This window comes from Nyctereutes procyonoides, unplaced genomic scaffold (genome assembly GCF_905146905.1).
Source record: "Nyctereutes procyonoides isolate TBG_1078 unplaced genomic scaffold, NYPRO_anot_genome, whole genome shotgun sequence".
NCBI classification, from domain to species: domain Eukaryota; kingdom Metazoa; phylum Chordata; class Mammalia; order Carnivora; family Canidae; genus Nyctereutes; species Nyctereutes procyonoides.
Genome location: NW_026575042.1, coordinates 2,274,547 through 2,293,942, shown reverse-complemented (window position 1 = coordinate 2,293,942; position 19,396 = coordinate 2,274,547). Strand labels below are relative to the sequence as shown.

General features: G+C 38.1%; 1 protein-coding gene across 4 annotated transcripts in view; it reads left to right on the top strand.

The window, feature by feature from the left end:
- The window catches only part of TCAIM (T cell activation inhibitor, mitochondrial), a 55,957-nt gene that overhangs the window by 3,090 nt on the left and 33,471 nt on the right, over positions 1 to 19,396 (top strand). For all 4 annotated transcript variants that reach the window (XM_055321664.1, XM_055321665.1, XM_055321663.1 and 1 more), the window contains exons 2-3: positions 10,035 to 10,107; positions 12,890 to 13,028. In XM_055321664.1, coding sequence (XP_055177639.1) covers positions 10,079 to 10,107; positions 12,890 to 13,028 — 168 coding nt within the window. In that variant the 5' untranslated portion in view covers positions 10,035 to 10,078. The remainder of the gene's footprint in view (positions 1 to 10,034; positions 10,108 to 12,889; positions 13,029 to 19,396) is intronic.

Here is a 19,396-nt window from a genome sequence, read left to right as displayed (position 1 = left end):
CACTTAAGTTTTTTTGTTTGAAGAGAAATACCACCGTGAAAACGTTTTTATTACTTAGCAAGTGCTAATTTGTCTTTGAATAACAAGAATAAACAGCCGTATTTATTTGTTCTGATAGATTTTTTCCCTAAAGTTTATTAAATTAAATCATTCATTTGTAATTTTTGACTTGTTTGTAGCCTTGCACTGTATTTTTTAAGACTTTCACACACCCTTATGATAATTCTGAGTTTTCAAATTATGAAATTTGTTTTTAGATGTCTAAATACCTGTTCTACCTATATGTAAGGCCTTATTAGGAGGGGGAAAAGGAATTCTGCACAAGTTTGTATACCCTGAATAATATAATGATAATAGTTGCCACTTACATGAATTTTCTATTTGCCAGATGTGGCTGAATCCCTTATGTACATTATTATATCTAAGTTTCACAAAAATCCTGAGGCAGATAGCCCCTACTTTTACACATCATATACTCCTTAAAACATGTACAAAAGTCTAATGTGGGATTCCATATCCAGAGAGCTAAAAAATAATTACAATATTCTAGAGTACATTTTAACTTTTAGAAATAGTCTGTAATGGATATTTCCAGGATTTTATATACATCTTTCAAGATTTTTTTCTTTTCTTTTTTTTTTTTTTTAAAGATTTTATTTATTTATTCATGATAGTCACACAGAGAGAGACAGAGAGGCAGAGACAGAGGCAGAGGGAGAAGCAGGCTCCATGCACCGGGAGCCCGACGTGGGATTCGATCCCGGGTCTCCAGGATCGCGCCCCGGGCCAAAGGCAGGCACCAAACCGCTGCGCCACCCAGGGATCCCTCAAGATTTTTTTCTTAAACACACAGTGCATATAACTTCCTGTCTAGTCCAGTGAGCACCAGATCAAGGACAAACAATGATATCTGTATTTATTATTGTTTCATTTGTATTAAATTTGTTAGTCTTTACTGCTAGTATTAGAATTGCAATTCTTCCCTTTTGATAAAAACAAAAGTCAATAAAAAACTGGCATTTTCTTTTTTTTAAATTTTTTTTAAATTTATGATAGTCATAGAGAGTGAGAGATAGAGAGAGAGAGAGGCGCAGAGACACAGGCAGAGGGAGAAGCAGGCTCCATGCACTGGGAGCCCGATGTGGGACTCGATCCTGGGTCTCCAGGATCGCGCCCTGGGCCAAAGGCAGGCGCCAAACCACAGCGCCACCCAGGGATCCCCAAAACTGGCATTTTCTACAATAAAGTTTCTGACTAAACTACTTCTATCTCTAGCAGACCATACCACAGTATTAGTTGCAAGTATTCTCTCAGCTAATGAACATTTTTAAATCTTGAATTAAAGGGCAATTGGGGTGACAGTATATATTATATAGGTGTTTCTACTGTAATCACACACACATTCCTGGAAATCCTGATATCTTACAGGACAGGACACTAAAATAACAGGGTTCATGAAGAAAAAATCCACACTACTTAAAACAAGACGTGTGGAAGTCTCCAGCTTTTTCATCTGCACTAACAGCTTTTCATAGTGCTTGATGTTGTGAAAAATGCAAGGGATACTTGAAGCTACTGGCCATCAGTTTGTAAGCCAAAAGAAGGAACTATTGCATATGACTGAGGCCTTTGTAATTGTAGAAAGACCACCTCTGATCACTCCAAACCTTTAACGTGTTGGGATAAACTGCTTAGGACATAGCATCTTTTCCCTATTCACCAATTGCACATATGCTAATTCACATTAAAGAAACTTATTTTATAGCAGAACAGACAGCTTTTGAACTATCTGTATTATTTACTAGATGAGGAAAGGTGAAATAACTTTACTGAATAATAGTAATAATAATCCCACTCAGGAAGGTGAAATAACTTGCCCCACTGCTCACACAGGTAAGTGCCAGAATCAAGATTTGAATACAGATCTCAGGGCAACCTTGCTTTCCACAGACTGCCCTCTCTGGCAGTGGCATGTTAACTTAAAACATTTTTGCCTTGAACTGGCTTAGAACAGCACAGTCCAGTAGGAATATAGTATGAACCACAGATGTAATTTTACATTTTGTAGTAGTAAGCAGCAGAAAACAATTAAAATCAGATTGTGTTTTACTTTTAAAAAAGCAAAAAGGGGATCCCTGGGTGGCGCAGCGGTTTGGCGCCTGCCTTTAGCCCAGGGCGCGATCCTGGAGACCCGGGATGGAATCCCACATCGGGCTCCCGGTGCATGGAGCCTGCTTCTCCCTCTGCCTGTGTCTCTGCCTCTCTCTCTCTCTCTCTGTGACTATCATAAATAAATAAAAAAATAAAAAATAAAACAAAAAGATGGGCAGCCCAGGTGGCTCAGAGGTTTAGTGCCGCCTTCTGCCCTGGGTCTGATCCTGGAGACCCGGGATCAAGTCCCATGTCGGGTTCCCGCATGGAGCCTGCTTCTCCCTCTACCTGTGTCTCTGCCTCTCTCTCTCTCTCTCTCTCTCTCTCTTTCTCCCTTTCTCCTCTCTCTCTCTCTCATGAATAAATAAAGTCTTTAAAAAAAAAGCAAAAAGAAACAAAGTAAGATTAATTTTAATACATTGAATCAACATTTAATCAATATAAAAAATTATTAATGAGAGATACTTTGCATTCTCTGTACTAAATCTTTAAAATGCAAAGCATACTTTACACTTAAAACAGGTCTCAATTTGGAGTAGTCACATGTGGCTAGTGGCTGCCTCATCAGGTAGCTATCATGTGCCTACGTGCTAATTCTTTTTATTCTACTGCCATGTGAACTTTCTTTCCCTTTTTTTTTTTTAAAGGATTTTACTTATTTATTAGAGAGAGAGGGAGCTGGGGGAGATGCAGAAAGGGGGACCAGCAGACTTAGCGCTGCGCACAGAGACTGATGTAGGGCTGGATCCCAGGACCCCAAGATCATGACCTGAGCCTAAATCAAGAGTCAGACACTTAAGGAACTGAGCCACTGAGGTGTCCCCCTTGGGAATCTTTTTAGGAAATCACCTACTCACCAGAAAAGCAAGCAGAAAAACACCTAACTCTTAACTTGTAATAGCCTTTTTCAATTTTAAGTTCTCTCTAAATCTAGAAAACATGGTTTACTGTTCAGACTTGTATTTAGGAATATTTCATTTTCATTGGGAGAATCCACTGTCACATTTCTGAGTATTAATGTCCTTTATTAGTCAATCACTGCACAATAGTAATTTTACCTTATGATTACAAAGTGGACAGCGGGGGATCCCTGGGTGGCTCAGCGGTTTAGCACCTGCCTTCGGCCCAGGGCACGATCCTGGAGACCCACGTCGGGCTCCCGCATGGAGCCTGCTTCTCCCTCCTCCTGTGTCTCTGCCTCTCTCTCTCTCTCTCTCTATGTCTATCATAAATAAATGAATAAATAAATCTTTTTTTAAAAAGTGGACAGTGAATGTATAATTTTTCTGTACAGCTGAAAACCAGTACTTTAAGTACAGAAACTTGTTTATTTATATAAATTCAAGTTAGTACAGAAACTTTTTTTTGCTTTGATTATTTTTTACAGAAATGGTTCTGAAACAAGCTGCATAAGTTCTCTGCACACGCACACACAATTCTCTGCACAACATACTTCGTGCTCCATGTTTGAAAATCATTAAGGATGCATTCTCTATAATTTTTGCAATTTTGCTCTTGGTGATTCTTTGGAGACTAATTCTGAGCTAACTCTGAAGTTATAAAGCTGCTTTTTATGATAAACGAGCTTCTTTTCCTAGCAATTCTTATTCATAAATGTTTAGATATATAAGTTTAGTATAATTTGGCTCTCTGCCTGTAAAACTCTTTATGAATCAAATTTGAAACAGTCTTTCCTAAATTCTTTTCAAATTTTTTGATTGTCTTTATAGTGTGCCTTAATTTTCAAACTTCAAAACATATTTTTCAAATCAGTTATATAACAGTTTCTTTTCAGCATTGTATTTGTTTTGATGTCTTGCTTTTGACAATGTATAGTAGAGCATGTTGTTTGGATCACCTACCTTATTCACCAGATGGAGACATTTTGATTTTATGTCTTTTTAAGATACTGCTGCAAAAGACAAAACAGGTTGCATTGTGGTATTGTAGGCCAAGGTGCTTTGCATTGTTCGGTAATTCTGGCTTTCAAGGGTGCTTTTAGGATCACTTTATGCTGAATAATGGATGTTGGGTAGAACATGGCTGCGTATTTCATGTTTCCCACCCATATTTTTGGACGGTCATATGCCTCTCAAGTATTTCTCATTTTTTATGCAGTTTTAGCTCATTTATTAGTATCTTTGCCATTAAATGGCATACATTTTCTAAATAATATGAAAAATAAGGGGTGCCTGGCTGGCTCAGTCAGAAGAGCGAGTGACTCTTGATCTCGGGGTTATGAATTTGAGCCCCACGTTGGATAGAGAGATTCCTAAAAAAATAAATAAGTAAACTTTAATATAAAAAATGAAATTTCATTATGTGTTGAGCTATATCTTCTTGAGCTAAATTGGAACTACAGCCTGGGACTGTCTTTGGACAGATGCTCCAGGGTTAGGGTCTTATTTATTTATTTTTAGATTTATTTATTTATTTATTCATGATAGACATAGAGAGAGAGAGAGAGAGAGAGAGGCAGAGACACAAGCAGAGGGAGAAGCAGGCTCCATGCCGGGAGCTCGACGTGGGACTCGATCCTGGGACCGCAGGATTGTGCTCTGGGCCAAAGGCAGGCACTAAACTGCGGAGCCACCCAGCAATCCCAGGGTCTTATTTTAAATACCAAGTGAACCACACCCTTTCATGTTATATTCAGGTTCTTCATTTAATTTGAATGCTAAAAGCATTGAATTTAAAAAGAATTTTAAGAACGGATGTCACATGTTCATTGTAAATAAACTAGGAAATTAAAAAAATTAAAGCACTTAATATCCTATTACCTGGAAATAGCCAGTTACAGATTGCATATGTATATCCCTCTAGTTTTTTGTTTGTTTGTTTGTTTGTTTTTGTTTGTTCGTTTGTTTTTGCAAGCTTTGAGCCTTGTATCTGTGCTGTCTTAACTAAGATTAGATTATTTGGTTATTTCTTGAGAAATAATTTGGTGAGAATTTAGTCCATCATAGATTGCATTGAACCTTTAGATAGTCTAAATGGTTCTTTTTCCTCATTGCATCTCCATTTGGTCTCAGAAATCTTCAGAATGGTAGGAGTATTTCTTGTATCTGTGTATTTGTCTCAAACAAAATTAAAGATGAATGGTTAAATAAAATCACCTTTTTTTTTTAAGATTTTATTTATTCATGACAGACAGAGAGAGAGAGAGAGGCAGAGACACAGGCAGAGGGAGAAGCAGGCTCCACACAAGAAGCCCAATGTGGGACTCGATCCCAGGACCCCGCGATCATGTCCTGAGGCGAAGGCAGGTGCTCAACCACTGAGCCACCCAGGCTTCCCTAAAATCACCTTTTTAAACATTTAAATAGATACCTCTAAACACGTTCTGCATCCCAGAGACTCTTGCCACATCAGTCAACCAGAAAATAAAGTATCCATTGTTGTTTGAATATGTACATTTTTTTTTTTTTAATTTATGACAGTCACAGAGAGAGAAGGAGAGAGAGGCAGAGACACAGGCAGATGGAGAAGCAGGCTCCATGCACCGGGAGCCCGACGTGGGATTCGATCCCGGGTCTCCAGGATCGCGCCCTGGGCCAAAGGCAGGCGCCAAACCGCTGCGCCACCCAGGGATCCCTGAATATGTACATTTTTAAAGGCTATTCTTGATTGGCCTTAAAAAACATAATTCTATCATTCTATTAATGGCAGTTATGCTTCATTACATTATCTTGGTTCAGGTATATTAATACATCATAAAAATATTTTTTGTGGAGGGATTGGGGTATGGGGAAAGGGAGAGAGAGAGAGAGACTCTTAAGCAGGCTCCACACCCAGCACAGAGCCTGACATGGGGCTCGATCTCATGATCCTGGGACCATGACCTGAGCTGAAATCAAGAGCCGGACCCTTAACCAACTAAGCCACCCAGGCAACCCTCATGTGAAGATTTTTTTCAACATACTTAATGCTCAAGATTTAACAGAATATGATTTTAGAAACTAGTGGTTTAAGAGACTGTTGCTCAATAGATCTCTGGAAGAATGGAATAATGGAGAGTGAGAAAGCTAAGAGCTTGATAATAGAGGGAAAGAGTTTTTTACCTGGTGATTATTGTGTGAGTAATGTGGCATTTCAAGACTTATTTAGGAACTACTTATAGGATTTTTTTTTCTCATAGGATTCTTTAAATCATTATGTCAGTTGACATGGATACCAACTGTAGTTGAAGATTTTCCTAAAATCTAAATTATTGGAAAAGATCATGTAATTAAAAATCTCTTCCCCCTTTTATCTGCTTGACTTCTTTTTTTAATTTTTGTAAGCTTGAATTTTTTTAAAAAATAAACTTTTTAGAACACTTTTAGGTTCACAGCAAAATATAGAGTTCCCAATATACTCCTTGTTCCTGATACACACAGTCTTCCATACTTGCATGGTACATTTGTTAGAATTCATGAACCTAATTGACACATCATTATCACCCAAAGTCCACAGCTTATATTAAGGTTCACTCTTGATGTTGTATATCCCTCTATTAGGGTTTTGATAAAAGTATTTTACGTATCAACCGTGGTAGTATAGAGAATAGTTTCACTGCCCTAAAAATCCTCTGTTCCACCTATTCATCCCTCTCTCCCCCAACCCCTGGCAACTACTGAACTTTTTACTGTTTCCATAGCTTTGCCTTTTCCAGAATATTGTATAGTTGGAATCATATATTATATAATCTTTGCAAATTGGCTTCTGTCACTTAGTAATTTTTTTAAAGATTTTATTCATTTATTCATGAGAGACACAGAGAGAGAGAGGCAGAGACACAGGTAGAGGGAGAAGCAGGTTCCCTGCAGGGAGCCTGATATGGGACTCAATCCCAGGACCCCGGGATCATGCCCTGAGCCAAAGGCAGGTGCTCAACCACTGAGCCACCCAGGTGACCCTGTCACTTAGTAATTTGCATTTAAGTTTCCTCTATGTCTTTTTGTGGCTTGATGACTCATTTCTTTATCTTTTTTAAACTTTTAAAAAATCTATATTGAGTTTATTTAAACTAAAAAAAGACAGTTCACCCATTTCTTCTCTACTCACACCCCTCCTTTTGCAGCCACCAATCTGTTCTCTATATTTATAAGCTTGGTGGGTTTTTTCATTTTGTTTTTGTTTTTTGTTTTGTTTTGTTTTGTTTTGTTTTGTTTTTAGATCCCACATTTAAGAGAGATTGTGCAGTATTTGTCTTTCTTTGTCTGACTTATTTCACTTAGCATACTGTCCCTGAGATCCATCTATATTGTTGCAAATGGCAAGATTTCATTCTTTTTTATGGCTGAATAATATTCGATTGTGTGTGTGTATCATATTTTCTGTATTCATTCATCAATGGATACTTTGGTTGTGTCCATATCTTGGCTATTGTGAATAATGCTGCAAGAACATGAGGATGCATACATCTTTTTGAATTAGTGGTTTTGTTTTCTTTGGATAAATACCCAGAAGGAATTGTTGGATCATATGGTAGTTCAATCTTTAATTTTTTGAGGAACCTCCATACTGTATTCCATAGCGGCTGCACCAATTTACATTCCCACCAACAGTGTACAAGGGTTTCCTTTTCTCCACATCTTCACCAACCCTTGTTATTTCTTTTGTCTTTTTGGTAGTAACCATCCTAACAGATATGAAGTATTATCTTATTGTAGTTTTCATTTGCATTTCCCTGATAATGAGGTTGAGCATCTTTTCATATGTCTGTTGGCCATTCTGTATGTCTTCTTTAGAAAAATATCCATTCAAATCTTCTATTTTTTTTTTAAGATTTTATTTATTTATTCATGAGAGACACAGAGAGAGTGAGAGGGAGGCAGAGACACAGGCAGGGAGCCTGACATGGGACTCGATTCCAGGTCTCCAGGATCAGGCCCTCTGCTGAAGGCTGCGCTAAACCTCTGAGCCAATACCCTTCTGCCTATTTTTTAATCAGATTGTTTGCTACTGAGTTAAGTTCTTTATGTATTTTGGATATTGGCCCCTTATTGGATTTTGCAGTTATTTTCTCCCAATAAATAGGTTGCTTTTTCATTTTGTTGATGGTTTCCTTTGCTGTGCAAAAGCTTTTTAGTTTGATGTAGTCCTAATTGTTTCTTTTTGCTTAGTTACTTTTGCTTTTGGTTTCGGATTCAAAAAAGCATTGCCAAGACCTGTGTTAAAGAGCTGGCCACCTTTTTCTTTTTCTAGGAGTTTTATGCTTTTAGGTCTTGTGTTCAAGTCTTTAATCCATTTTGAATTAGTTTTTGTGTGTGCTATGTGAGGTTCAGTTTCATTCTTTTGTATATGGCTGTCCAGTTTTCCCAACACCATTTCTTGAAGAGACTATCTTTTCCCCTTGGCTCCTTTGTCATAAATTAATTAACCATATATGCATAGATTTATTGGGGGCTCTCTATTCTGTCCTGTTAATCTAAATGTCTGTTTTTATGTCAATATCATACTGTTCTAATTACTATCGCTTTGGAAGCTTCTTCCACATCTTTTCTTACATGGCTTGATGACCTTTTCTTTTTAGTGCTAAATAATATTCCGTTGTCTGGATGTACTACAGTTTATTTATCCATTCACCTACTGAAAAAATCCTGACTGCTCCCAAGTTTTGGCAGTTATGGATAAAGCTACTATGAACATTGGTGTGCAGGTTTCTATGTAAACATAGTTTTTAGTTCATTTGAGTAAATACCAAGGAGTGTGATTGTGTGAGAGTGATCATGTGGTGAAAGTATGTTTGGTTTTGTAAGAAACTACCATACTGTCCTCCAAAGTGGCTGTGCCATTTTGCATTCCCACCAGCAGTAAGAATTCATTTTGCTCTACATCTTCATCAGCATTTAGTGTTGTCAGTGCTCTGGACTTTGGATATTCTAATAGATGTGTAGTAGTATTTCGTTGTTGTTTTAATTTGCAGTTTGCTAATGATATATCTTTTCCTTTGATTATTTACCATCTATATATCTTACTTGATGAGGTGTCCAAGTCTTTGGCCCATTTTTTTCTTTGTTCAGAAACTTTTATTTACTATAAAGACAAAACACCAAAATGGAGATAACAACTCTTTTTCAATTATTTTTTCATGGATCCTGCCTCTGGTGTTATATCTAAAAGTCATCAACATACCCAAGGTCATCTAGATTTTTTTTCCTATATTATTTTCTAGGAGTTTTATAGTTTTGTGATTTATATTTAAGTTTGTGACCCGTTTTGAGTAAATTTTTGTGAAGGGTATAAGGTCTGTACCTGGATTAATTTATTTGCATGTCGATGTCCAGTTGTTTTAGTACCATTTGTTGAAAAGATTATCTTTGCTCTAAAGATCAGTTGGCTGTATTTATGTGGATCTATTTCTGGGCTCTTTATTCTGTTCCATTGATCCATTTGTCTATTCTTTTACCAGTACCACACTGTCTTGATAACTATAGCTGTATAGTGAGTCTTGAAGTCAGGTAGTGTCATTCTTCCAACTTTGTTCTTCAATATTGAGTTGGCTATTCTGCGTCTTTTACTCGAGTTTGTCAATATCCATAAAATAACTTACTGGAGTTTTGATTGGGATTGTACTGAATCTGTAGATTCAATTTGTTGTCCTATAGATTAAGTTGGAAAGTACTGACATCTTGACAATATTGAGTCATCCTATCCATGGGCATGGGATGGATATTTATTTATTTATTTAATTTATTTAATTATCTATTTATTTATCTATTTATTTAATTCTTCTTTGATTTCATTCATCATTTTTGTAATTTTACTCATTTAGATCTTGTACATATTTTGTCAGATTTATAGATAAGCATTTCACTTGGGGGGGTGCTAATATAAATGGTAATGTTTTCGTTTCAAATTCTCTTTGTTCATCACTTGTATCTGCTTAACTTTTTAAGTGATTAATGGATGCCTGGGAGTTGATGTACATATATATTCAGAAATGTTTTGCCACCTGAGACCTGTGAGAAGGTAAGCTTTGTGGTCCAATCTGTAATTAATACGGAAGGGGGATTCTGTTATGCATTTGGCTAATTTTAATTTATTGTTATTTTTCAAATTCTAAAATTATAAAATGGTGGTGGAGGGCAGGAACAAAAAGAGAAAAAGAAAATTCATATGAATATCCAGGTCCTCCAAGAGTTCCTATTCAGGGCAGAAGGTGAAAAGAATACTATCTTTCAGAATAATTCAGTCTGAAAAGTTTAAGAGGAGGAAAGATAGAGTTTGTCCTTAGCACAGTTTTTGTCATGTTGCCTTCAACTCTATTGCTATCAGATGGAAAATCACTTTACATTTAAATTGTATAGTAAGATCATTTGACTACTGTATTTGTTATTTATGATATATAATCTAAATCCTACTTCAAGAAAGGATTTAAGGAGTTCAACTATACAAATTTAATTGGCATTTTATAATAGGCATAATGAGCTAATTGAAAGACATCAGAAGCCCTGTAAAGAAAAAGATTATTGTGTTGAAAGGCAGAACTGATTAAACAATTACTCAGATGTCAAATTTAGTTCGGTTTCTTGGTAGCTAAGCCAAAAAAGGGAATAATAGTGTACATCTGGCTTCAAATATAAAACTAAAATACAATTTGACCTGTTTCATAAAAATAATATGTGATGTAAAAAAAATAATAATAATAATAATATGTGATGTTTCAGGTTCCTAAAACATATTTGGCAGTAATTAGTACCTTTAAATAACTATCCTGTGCAAGTAAATAGTCACTGTCAATGGAAGTTATTTAGGGGAAACAGACTTTTTCCACCAACTTGTATATGACAAAGATTATCAAAGAAAGGAAAACTTTCTCTAATTGAATTTATGACACAATTCTTAGGAGGTAGAGAGGGGAGAAGTAGAGGCAGGGAAACAAACAAACTGAGATACCGTGCCCTGAAAACTTGTTATTCTGCAGATGTGGAGACATTCTTCAAAAAAAAAAAAAAAGACATTATTCATGTTGTGGTATCTTAATAATGTTCAACCACAGAAAAATAGACTAATATATTGTATTTTCATGCTCCAATACAAGGAGACGCCATAGGAGCCTAAAGGAATGCTTGCCTCTTCACTCCATGCCATTGATAGGCAGTGAATAGTAGTGATTGCATTATAGAACCACACTTTTCGAGCTTGTTTTATTCCAGTCTTCAGAAAACTATATTTTAATCATAATGCATACAAGTTCCATAACAGGAGTTGCCCTTGCCACACACAATATCCAGTGATATTTTCTGTTGCATGTCTTCTCTTTTTTAATACTGGTCATGACCCTGTAGGTTAATTTTATCACACCATGGATCATGAAAAACACTGCTCTAGAGTAATTGCAGTGCAAATTCTTTGCTGTTAATTAGCAATCAAGTCATATGCTTTAAATATAAAATAGATACCAGTAGTGACATTCTGTTACTCCAGTCTGTAAATTCGCCAGTCTCCTAAAGTGAGCTTAATGGCTCTCCGTTTGATTTGACTCAAGGCAATGTTGCTCTTATCAGTTGAATAACTTTCTTTTTTGGAAAAATCCATATGATTTGGCAAATTTCTCACCCTACATAGTCTGTGATCTACAAAAATTAGAAGTAAATTGTATATGTAAAAAAAATAAATAAATAAAAATAAAAATAAATAAATTGTATATGTATTTTTAAATGTACTTGAGATACTTATATTTAAAGAAATCCTCTAGTGCAGAGGTCAGCAAAGTATAGTCTATGGGTCAGATGGGCCCACTACCTATTTATGTAAGTAAAAATCTATTTGACCATGGGCACACTCATTCATGTGCTTATTGTGGCTGCTTTCCCACTACAATGGCTAAGTAGAATAAGTCTAACACAGGCCATTGGTCCACAAAGCCTAAAGTGTTTACTGTAAGACCTTTTTTCAGAAAAGGTTTGCTGTCCTCTCTTTTAGTAATTCGTCTTTCAAAAATCTAATCCTTTCCTAATGTCTTATAACCCAGATTTTCCTGTGCCAAATTTGTTCAATTTCAAGCAACATGATATTGCTTTTGATTTAGTTTTCCTTGATTCTGTTGAGTTTCCTTTCATTAACTACCTACTAGATACTCATTTAACATACATTAATAACACTTGTGCCAGACCCTATGCTATGACCCCATAAGATATCCACTGAGCTCTCCTTACCTCTCTGGGTCCACCAAATGGATTTGCCTCAATGCCACACTTTCTTGGCTGTCACTGACCAAGCAAAGCAGGAATACTAAGTCAGGTTCATTCCAGCAAGACACAGGACTCGTCCAGTGGTTGCCTTTGGTCCAGTTCCTCATTAGCCTGGCTGAGCCCTCGAAACTGCTACAATCTAAGACTTCCTATCCAGTCCTCCTGCCTCTCCTCTACCCTAGGTGTCAGGCCTAAATCATGGTCTGAAAGTTCTCCCTATCTTCTCCTTCCTTTCCCAGTTCTTCTCTCACGTGTCTAAGCGTGTTTTGATCTCTGCCTTTAGACAGATGCCAACTAACATAGCCAACAACAGCATGTATACGTAAAACATGTTTACTGCCTTCAAGGGTGCATAGTAGCTGAGGAGGACGGGTGGGTGGAGGAAGAGAAGAACAAATGGATCTTTTTCTATGGTATTTTTCATACATAATAATTTTAATGTTATTATAGTGTCACTTTATGCATTGGAGAATCTGTGTGTGTGTGTGTGTGTGTGTGTGTGTGTGTGTGTGTGTGTCAGTGCTTTGGTGAATAATAAATTCACATCTTTTTAAAAGGTTATGTCTAGAGAAGATATTTCCACCCTGGTTTCGAAACTCCTCAAGAGCTTTATCGGGAGCTGAAGCAGTCAATGCCTTGAGGCCATTCTATTTTGCAGTACATCCAGATTTCTTTGGACAGCACCCCAGAGAAAGGGTAAACATATATTTATTTAACCTTTAGTCCACATTTCATAAACTGAAATTTTGCTTATTTTTGACTCAATATAATAGAGTTCTATAAATTTGGATTGTGTTGTCATAGTGATAAAGTCAGTGTTTTTAATTACTTTGAAATATACATATTGAAAATTGAAACTGTAACTATTGTTTTATGAAATCCGAGGGAATGGAAAGACATTGATCTTTTCCCCCAGTTCCTGCCACCTAGTTCCTAAAACCCTGTAGCTTCCTAAGTGAGAAGAACACTGGAAACATCTCTTGTTCTGTTCTTTGGTCTTTGACCCCATCCCTGACACCTCACTCCTAAAACCCTGGTAAATCCGTAAGTGATAGCAACACCAGGAGCATCTTCTGTTCTAATGTTGTGACCCTGGGCTCCTGGATGGGGGCTGGCCACCGGAAACACCAAGGCATGATTAGAAGCTTGGAATTTTCAGCCCCAACCCTCAACCTCTGAGAGGAGATAAGGGCTGGAAATAGAGTTAATAACTGATCATGCCTACTTGAGGAAGCCTCCATATAATTCTAGTAGTAATGGCATTCAGCCAGCTTCCAGGTGGGCAAACACGTCTACACTGAAGGGTCGTGATCCCAAACTCCATGGGGACCAAAGCTCCTGCACTTGGGACACTGTGTCTCTCTTTACCTGGCTAGTTAGTTGCATTCTTTATTGTATCCTTTATAAGGTAAACATAAGTAAGTTTTTCCCTGAGTTCGGTAAGCTGCTCTAGCAAGTTAATAGAATCTAAGGAGGGGGTTGCTGCAAATTACTGGTTGATTAAAAGCACAGGTGGTAACAGGAGTGGCATCTGAAGTGTGTGTATGTGGAAGGGGCAGTGGAGGGAGAGCAGTCTTGGGGAGCTGAGCCTTTATCCTGTGGGATCTGACACGGTCTCTGGGAACATAATGTCAGAATTGAGTTAAATTGTAGGACATCCAGCTGGTGTTACAGAGAATTGTTCATTGTGGGGAAAAACATTTGGTGACCAGAAGTGTCAGAAGTGATATATTTTGTGTGACTATAAAGGAGGTACACAGGAGATAGGCTGGGTTTTTCCTTTATATGAAAGCTGTCATTTTTTTATGAAGACAATAAAGCTATCATGGGAACTCTTTTTTTTTTTTTAAGATTTTATTTATTTATTCATGAGAGACACAGAGAAAGAGGCAGAGACATAGGCAGAGGGAGAAGCAGGCTCCCTCCAGGGAGCCTGATGTGGGACTCGGGACTCGATCCCAGGAACCTGGGATCATGCCCTGAGCTGAAGGCAGACAGACGCTCAATGGCTGAGAGCCACCCATGTATCCCATGGAGACTCTTTAAAGTATTAGTAATCATGTTTTCTGAGCCAATTTTTAGAATACAAAGTAGTGTTTGAAAGAAAATTTCAGGCTTCTGTTACCATGGTCAATTTTTTTTTTTTTTTAAGGATAGTTATAAGGAAAGTTTTTCAGTGGGCTAAGTGGTTTTCCCTTCTGTTGCATGCTGCTGGTTCACTTTGCTACAACTTCAGTTATTATGTGCTCAAGGAGTACAAACAGAGATAAAAAGTAACTTAAATAAACTTGGTGAGGAAGGTCAAGATTATTTCATTGGTTCTATTTATCTTCCTTAACATTAATACCTGGTTTAACATGAAAAGAAATTTAGAACTCTAGAAAATTTAGAACATTATTATATAATTTTTTTCTACTTGCAGTGGAAAAAAATTAATTTTGCTTCTTTGCTCTAGGAAAATATTCTGATTGTAATATTTGATATATATATTGGCTTTTAAAAGTCAGATCTTTTCTAATAATTAGTAAAATGAATCAACAGAAAAATATCCATTACTTTGGGGATGGATATTTATTTACTTAAAGTTTTTAAACCCAACATGTGTGGAAGAATTATGCCTGGTAGTAGGTGAATGTTTTCCCCCCCTCTACCAATGTATTTTTTTTTTAATTAAACCTTCTATGTGTTCTAAAAAGTGAACTCAGGCACAGGTTACTTAAACTCTACATTCCAAAGAAATGTCTGGCTTTGGTGTTGGCCCTTGACTGCCTCCTGGGATATTAGCTCTGAGCCATTAGAATATCCTACCTTATGGGCATCTTTTGTATGTGTGAGGTCTCAAGCCATGCCAGGTATCTTATGCTAAAAATGTGAGTTTCGGTGAATGCCAGTTTTCATATGTCTGAGGCCCTTTGAGTATACTGGAGACCATTTGAATAAAGTCAGTCACATAGGCACTACATTCCTGCATGAGTGAGCCCAGTAAAATGCTGAACACCAAGGCTTAGATGAGCTTCCTTGGTTGGCAGCACTTCTCATGCTTCGTCATGCATTGTTGCTGGGGAATTAAGGACTAGCTCTATAAATCCCCTGGGAGAGGAGAACTGGAATCTTTCACCTGGCCTCTTCTGGACTCTACCCTACATGCTTTTTACCTTTTCTGATTTTAATCTGTATCCTTTGCTATAATAAATCATAATCATGAATATAACAGCTTTTCTGAGTTCTATAAATTCTTCTACTAAATTGAACTGAAGAGTGGTCATGGAGAGCTCCAACACAATATACCTGAAATGTAATTGTTCTGGTAAGTTAATAAAACTGAACCTTGAACAATGCAGAGGTTGGGGCACTAACCCCCTACACATTCAAAAATCTATGTATAACCTTTGACTTCCCAAAAACTTAACTACTAATAGCCTACTATTGACCAGGAGCCTTACCAATAATATATTCAGTTAACACATATTCTGCATGGTATATTTATGATATCCTATATTCTTGCAATAAAATAGCTAGAGAAAAGAAAATGTTACTAAGAAATCATAAGGAAGAGAAAAATACATTTACAGTGCTGTATTTATCCAACAAATCCACTTTTAAGTGGTCCCATGCAGTTCTAACCCATGTTGTTCTGGAGTCAACTGTATTTACATTTACTTTTGAACTCGTATTAGAGTGCCTACCCTGTTCCAAGCCTTGGTTTCTGGGTTTTTATTTGGGGTCAGTCACATAGATGTGGCTTCTTTCTTTTCTTGTTTAAGTGTGATCTTTCATGAGGCTCTCCCAGATTGCCGTATTGGAGATTGTCAGCCCACCTTCCTCTCCAGCACACTTTGTCCCCCATAGCCTGCCATTCTGTTGCTATCTTTGTCCCTTTCCTACTGTTGTGCCCAAGATTGCGATTCTGAGAAACCACCAAGGAGCCTACACTGATGCAAACACACGAGGGTTTATTTACAAGCTCAAGCTTGGGTCCAAGTATACCCGACACAGCAGAGCAGGGACTTGGACCCCGAGGCTAAGAAGCATAGCAGTTTTATAGGGGCCCGTGGCCAATGAGATTGTAACACACACAGAAAGTTGCACGGTCATGTCGGTCCATACACAGGTGGCCAATTGAATTACATTTTACCCTATAGTACCCATTTGAACTGGCCCATCACTCTGGTCAGAATTGGCACGCAGTTTTGGCGGGCACAAGGCGGGGTTACATTTTTATGAGCCAATTTCCCGTAAGGGTGTGCTCAATGGCTTGACTAGGGTGGGGCAGCGCCTTAAGCAATAAGCAGGTCATGTGGGGGTGATACAGGAGGTGGCGGGTGCAACACAAAATGGAGTTAGTCCTGCTCTGCTTGTCCAGGGGTAGGGGATTTTTGTTAAATTTCCTGGGTCCCACACTGCCATTCTGTTGCGTCTTTGTCCCCTTCTCTCTCATTTTAAGCATACCATCACCAAAATGCAAAGTCTGCGAAGGCAGTTCACCCTTTTTGGCACTTCATGTGCAGGCCTGTCTTCTCTGCATTTATACGGGACACTCTTGTCCCTTTTCTAGAGGAAACAGTCTCAAAGTAAAGCACAGCTATTGTTGTTAATCCTCTTCATCTTAACTCAGTTATAAAATACACAAAACAAGCAGGAGAAAAGGAAGTAGGCGGAAGAGTAGGGGACCTCGTTTCATCTGTTCCCCTGAATTTAGCTAGATAACTATCAAATCGTTTTGAACACCTATGAATTAAACCTAAGATGTAAGAAAAGAATTGCTGGGGGATCCCTGGGTGGCTCAGCGGTTTAGCAACTGCCTTTGGCCCAGGGCGTGATCCTGGAGTCCCGGGATCGAGTCCCACGTTGGGCTCCCCATATGGAGCCTGCTTCTGCCTCTGCCTGTGTCTCTGCCCCCCCCCCCGTCAATCCATGAATAAAAATAAAATCTTTAAAAAAAAAAAAAAAGGAAAGAATTGCTGGAATTCTGCAAATAGAAAAGTGACCACTTTTTCTGCAAGGAAGGGAGATAGGGAGAAGTGAATCTTACACAGTATATCAGTGATAAATGGTGGGGGGAGGGAGCCGCTAAGCCATCTACCAGAAAGTGAGATAGCCCTGGAGTGCAAAATCAGAACCTTTAGAAATCTGCTCCAGTGAGAGACGTCCCTGCCTGAAAGGTGCTCAGGTGGTGAAGCAGGACAGAATCCTGCGTGGCACAGGGTGGTCTCAGGATTCACTGGGTCACAGAAAGAACAAGGGTGCCTGAGTGCAAGAGTTCCCAAGCATTGGAGTGGGGAAATCAGTTTGGTCAGAGAGCCTAGGAGTGAGCTTGGTTTACTATAAGCCATGAATCATGGTACAGTCCAGCAACAACTCTGTGTAGGGGTTCTGCATAGGGCAAAAATGTGATGCCCCTCCACCTTCCCCCCTGGAGGATTAGTGCGGGTGTGCACCACAGGACACTACAGAGTTTGGCACAAACTTCACAAAAAAGTGAAGACTACTTATCCCTGAGGGTTTACTGTGGAGAGAGGACTATGATCTTTCACCTCTGTGGGTGAAGATGGTACATAGCCATTTTTATTTTCATCCTCTAAAGAGGTTCAGAAAGCCTTCAGGGAACAAAAGCCACATAGAGTAACCAAAAGCAGTTTACACTGAGCCTGGCCCCCTGACAAGGGGCGGTGCTACTCCACCCAGGCAGACACCTGAGAATCAGCATGGAAGTCTCCTCCCCCAGAAGAACACTTGGAAGTATAGAGAACACCAAGTTTATGGAGCACACAGGACTGCAAAACTCCAGCTCTAGGGGAAAATAGTATATAGAATTCATGATTTGTTTCTGTTTAAAGTTTTCCTTTTCTTTTTTCCCTTTTCAACCACTTCCTTATTTTATCGGCTCCTTCTTTTTTTTTTTAATTTTTATTTATTTATGATAGTCACACAGAGAGAGAGAGAAAGAGAGGCAGAGACATAGGCAGAGGGAGAAGCAGGCTCCATGCACCGGGAGCCTGATGTGGGATTAGATCCCGGGTCTCCAGGATCGCGCCCTGGGCCAAAGGCAGGCGCTAAACCGCTGCACCACCCAGGGATCCCAGCTCCTTCTTTTTAATTCTTTTTTTAACCTTCATTTTTTTACACCTACATTGTATAGAGAGAGTCTTCATTTTTGGCTTCCTTTCACTATAATTCAAATATATATATATATATATATTATATATATATAAAGTTTTGCTTTCTTTACAATTTTATGATTCAGTGTCTTCTAACAAACAGACCAAAATACACCCAGGACCACCTGGATTACCCTTTTTTGTCCACCTGGGAGATTATATTCTCTCTCCCTCCCCTATTTTTTTCTTATTCTTTTCTTCTTTGGTTTCTGACCTCTTTGGATTTGTCTAGTGTGTATTTTGCTTGTGTTATCACTATTTTTTATTTTGTTCTCTTATTCATCCATTTTTCTCTGGGCAAAATGACTAGAAGGAGGAATTCACAGCAAAGAACCACTGGTAATACTCTCTGCCACATATATAATCAATATGGTTATAAAGCAAAATGTCAGAGCTGGAATTCAGGATAATGATTATAAAGTTACTTATTGGGCTTGAAAAAAGCATAAAAGACACTAGAGAATCTCTTAGTGCAGAAATAAAATCTAATGAGGACAAATTAAAAATGATTTAACTGAGCTGCAATCTAAATTGGATGCTCTAACAGCTAGGGTAAATGAGGAAGAAGAGAGTCGGTGACATAAAGACAAGTTGATGGAAAGGAAAGAAGCTAGAAAAGAGACAAAATCAACAAGGACCATGAGGAGAGGCTTGGAGAAATCAGTGATACCACATAAAACAAAACAATATTAGAATTATTGTAGTCTCTGAGGAAGAAGAGAGAGGGCCAGAAGGTATATGTGACCAAATCATAGCTGAGAACTTTCCTAATCTGGAGAGGAAACAGGTATTCAAGTCCAAGAGATAGAGAGGACCCCTTTCAAAATGAAGATAGGTCAACACCCAGACATATGTTAGTGATGCTTGCAAATTTCAGAGATAAAGAGAAAATCCTGAAAGCAGCTC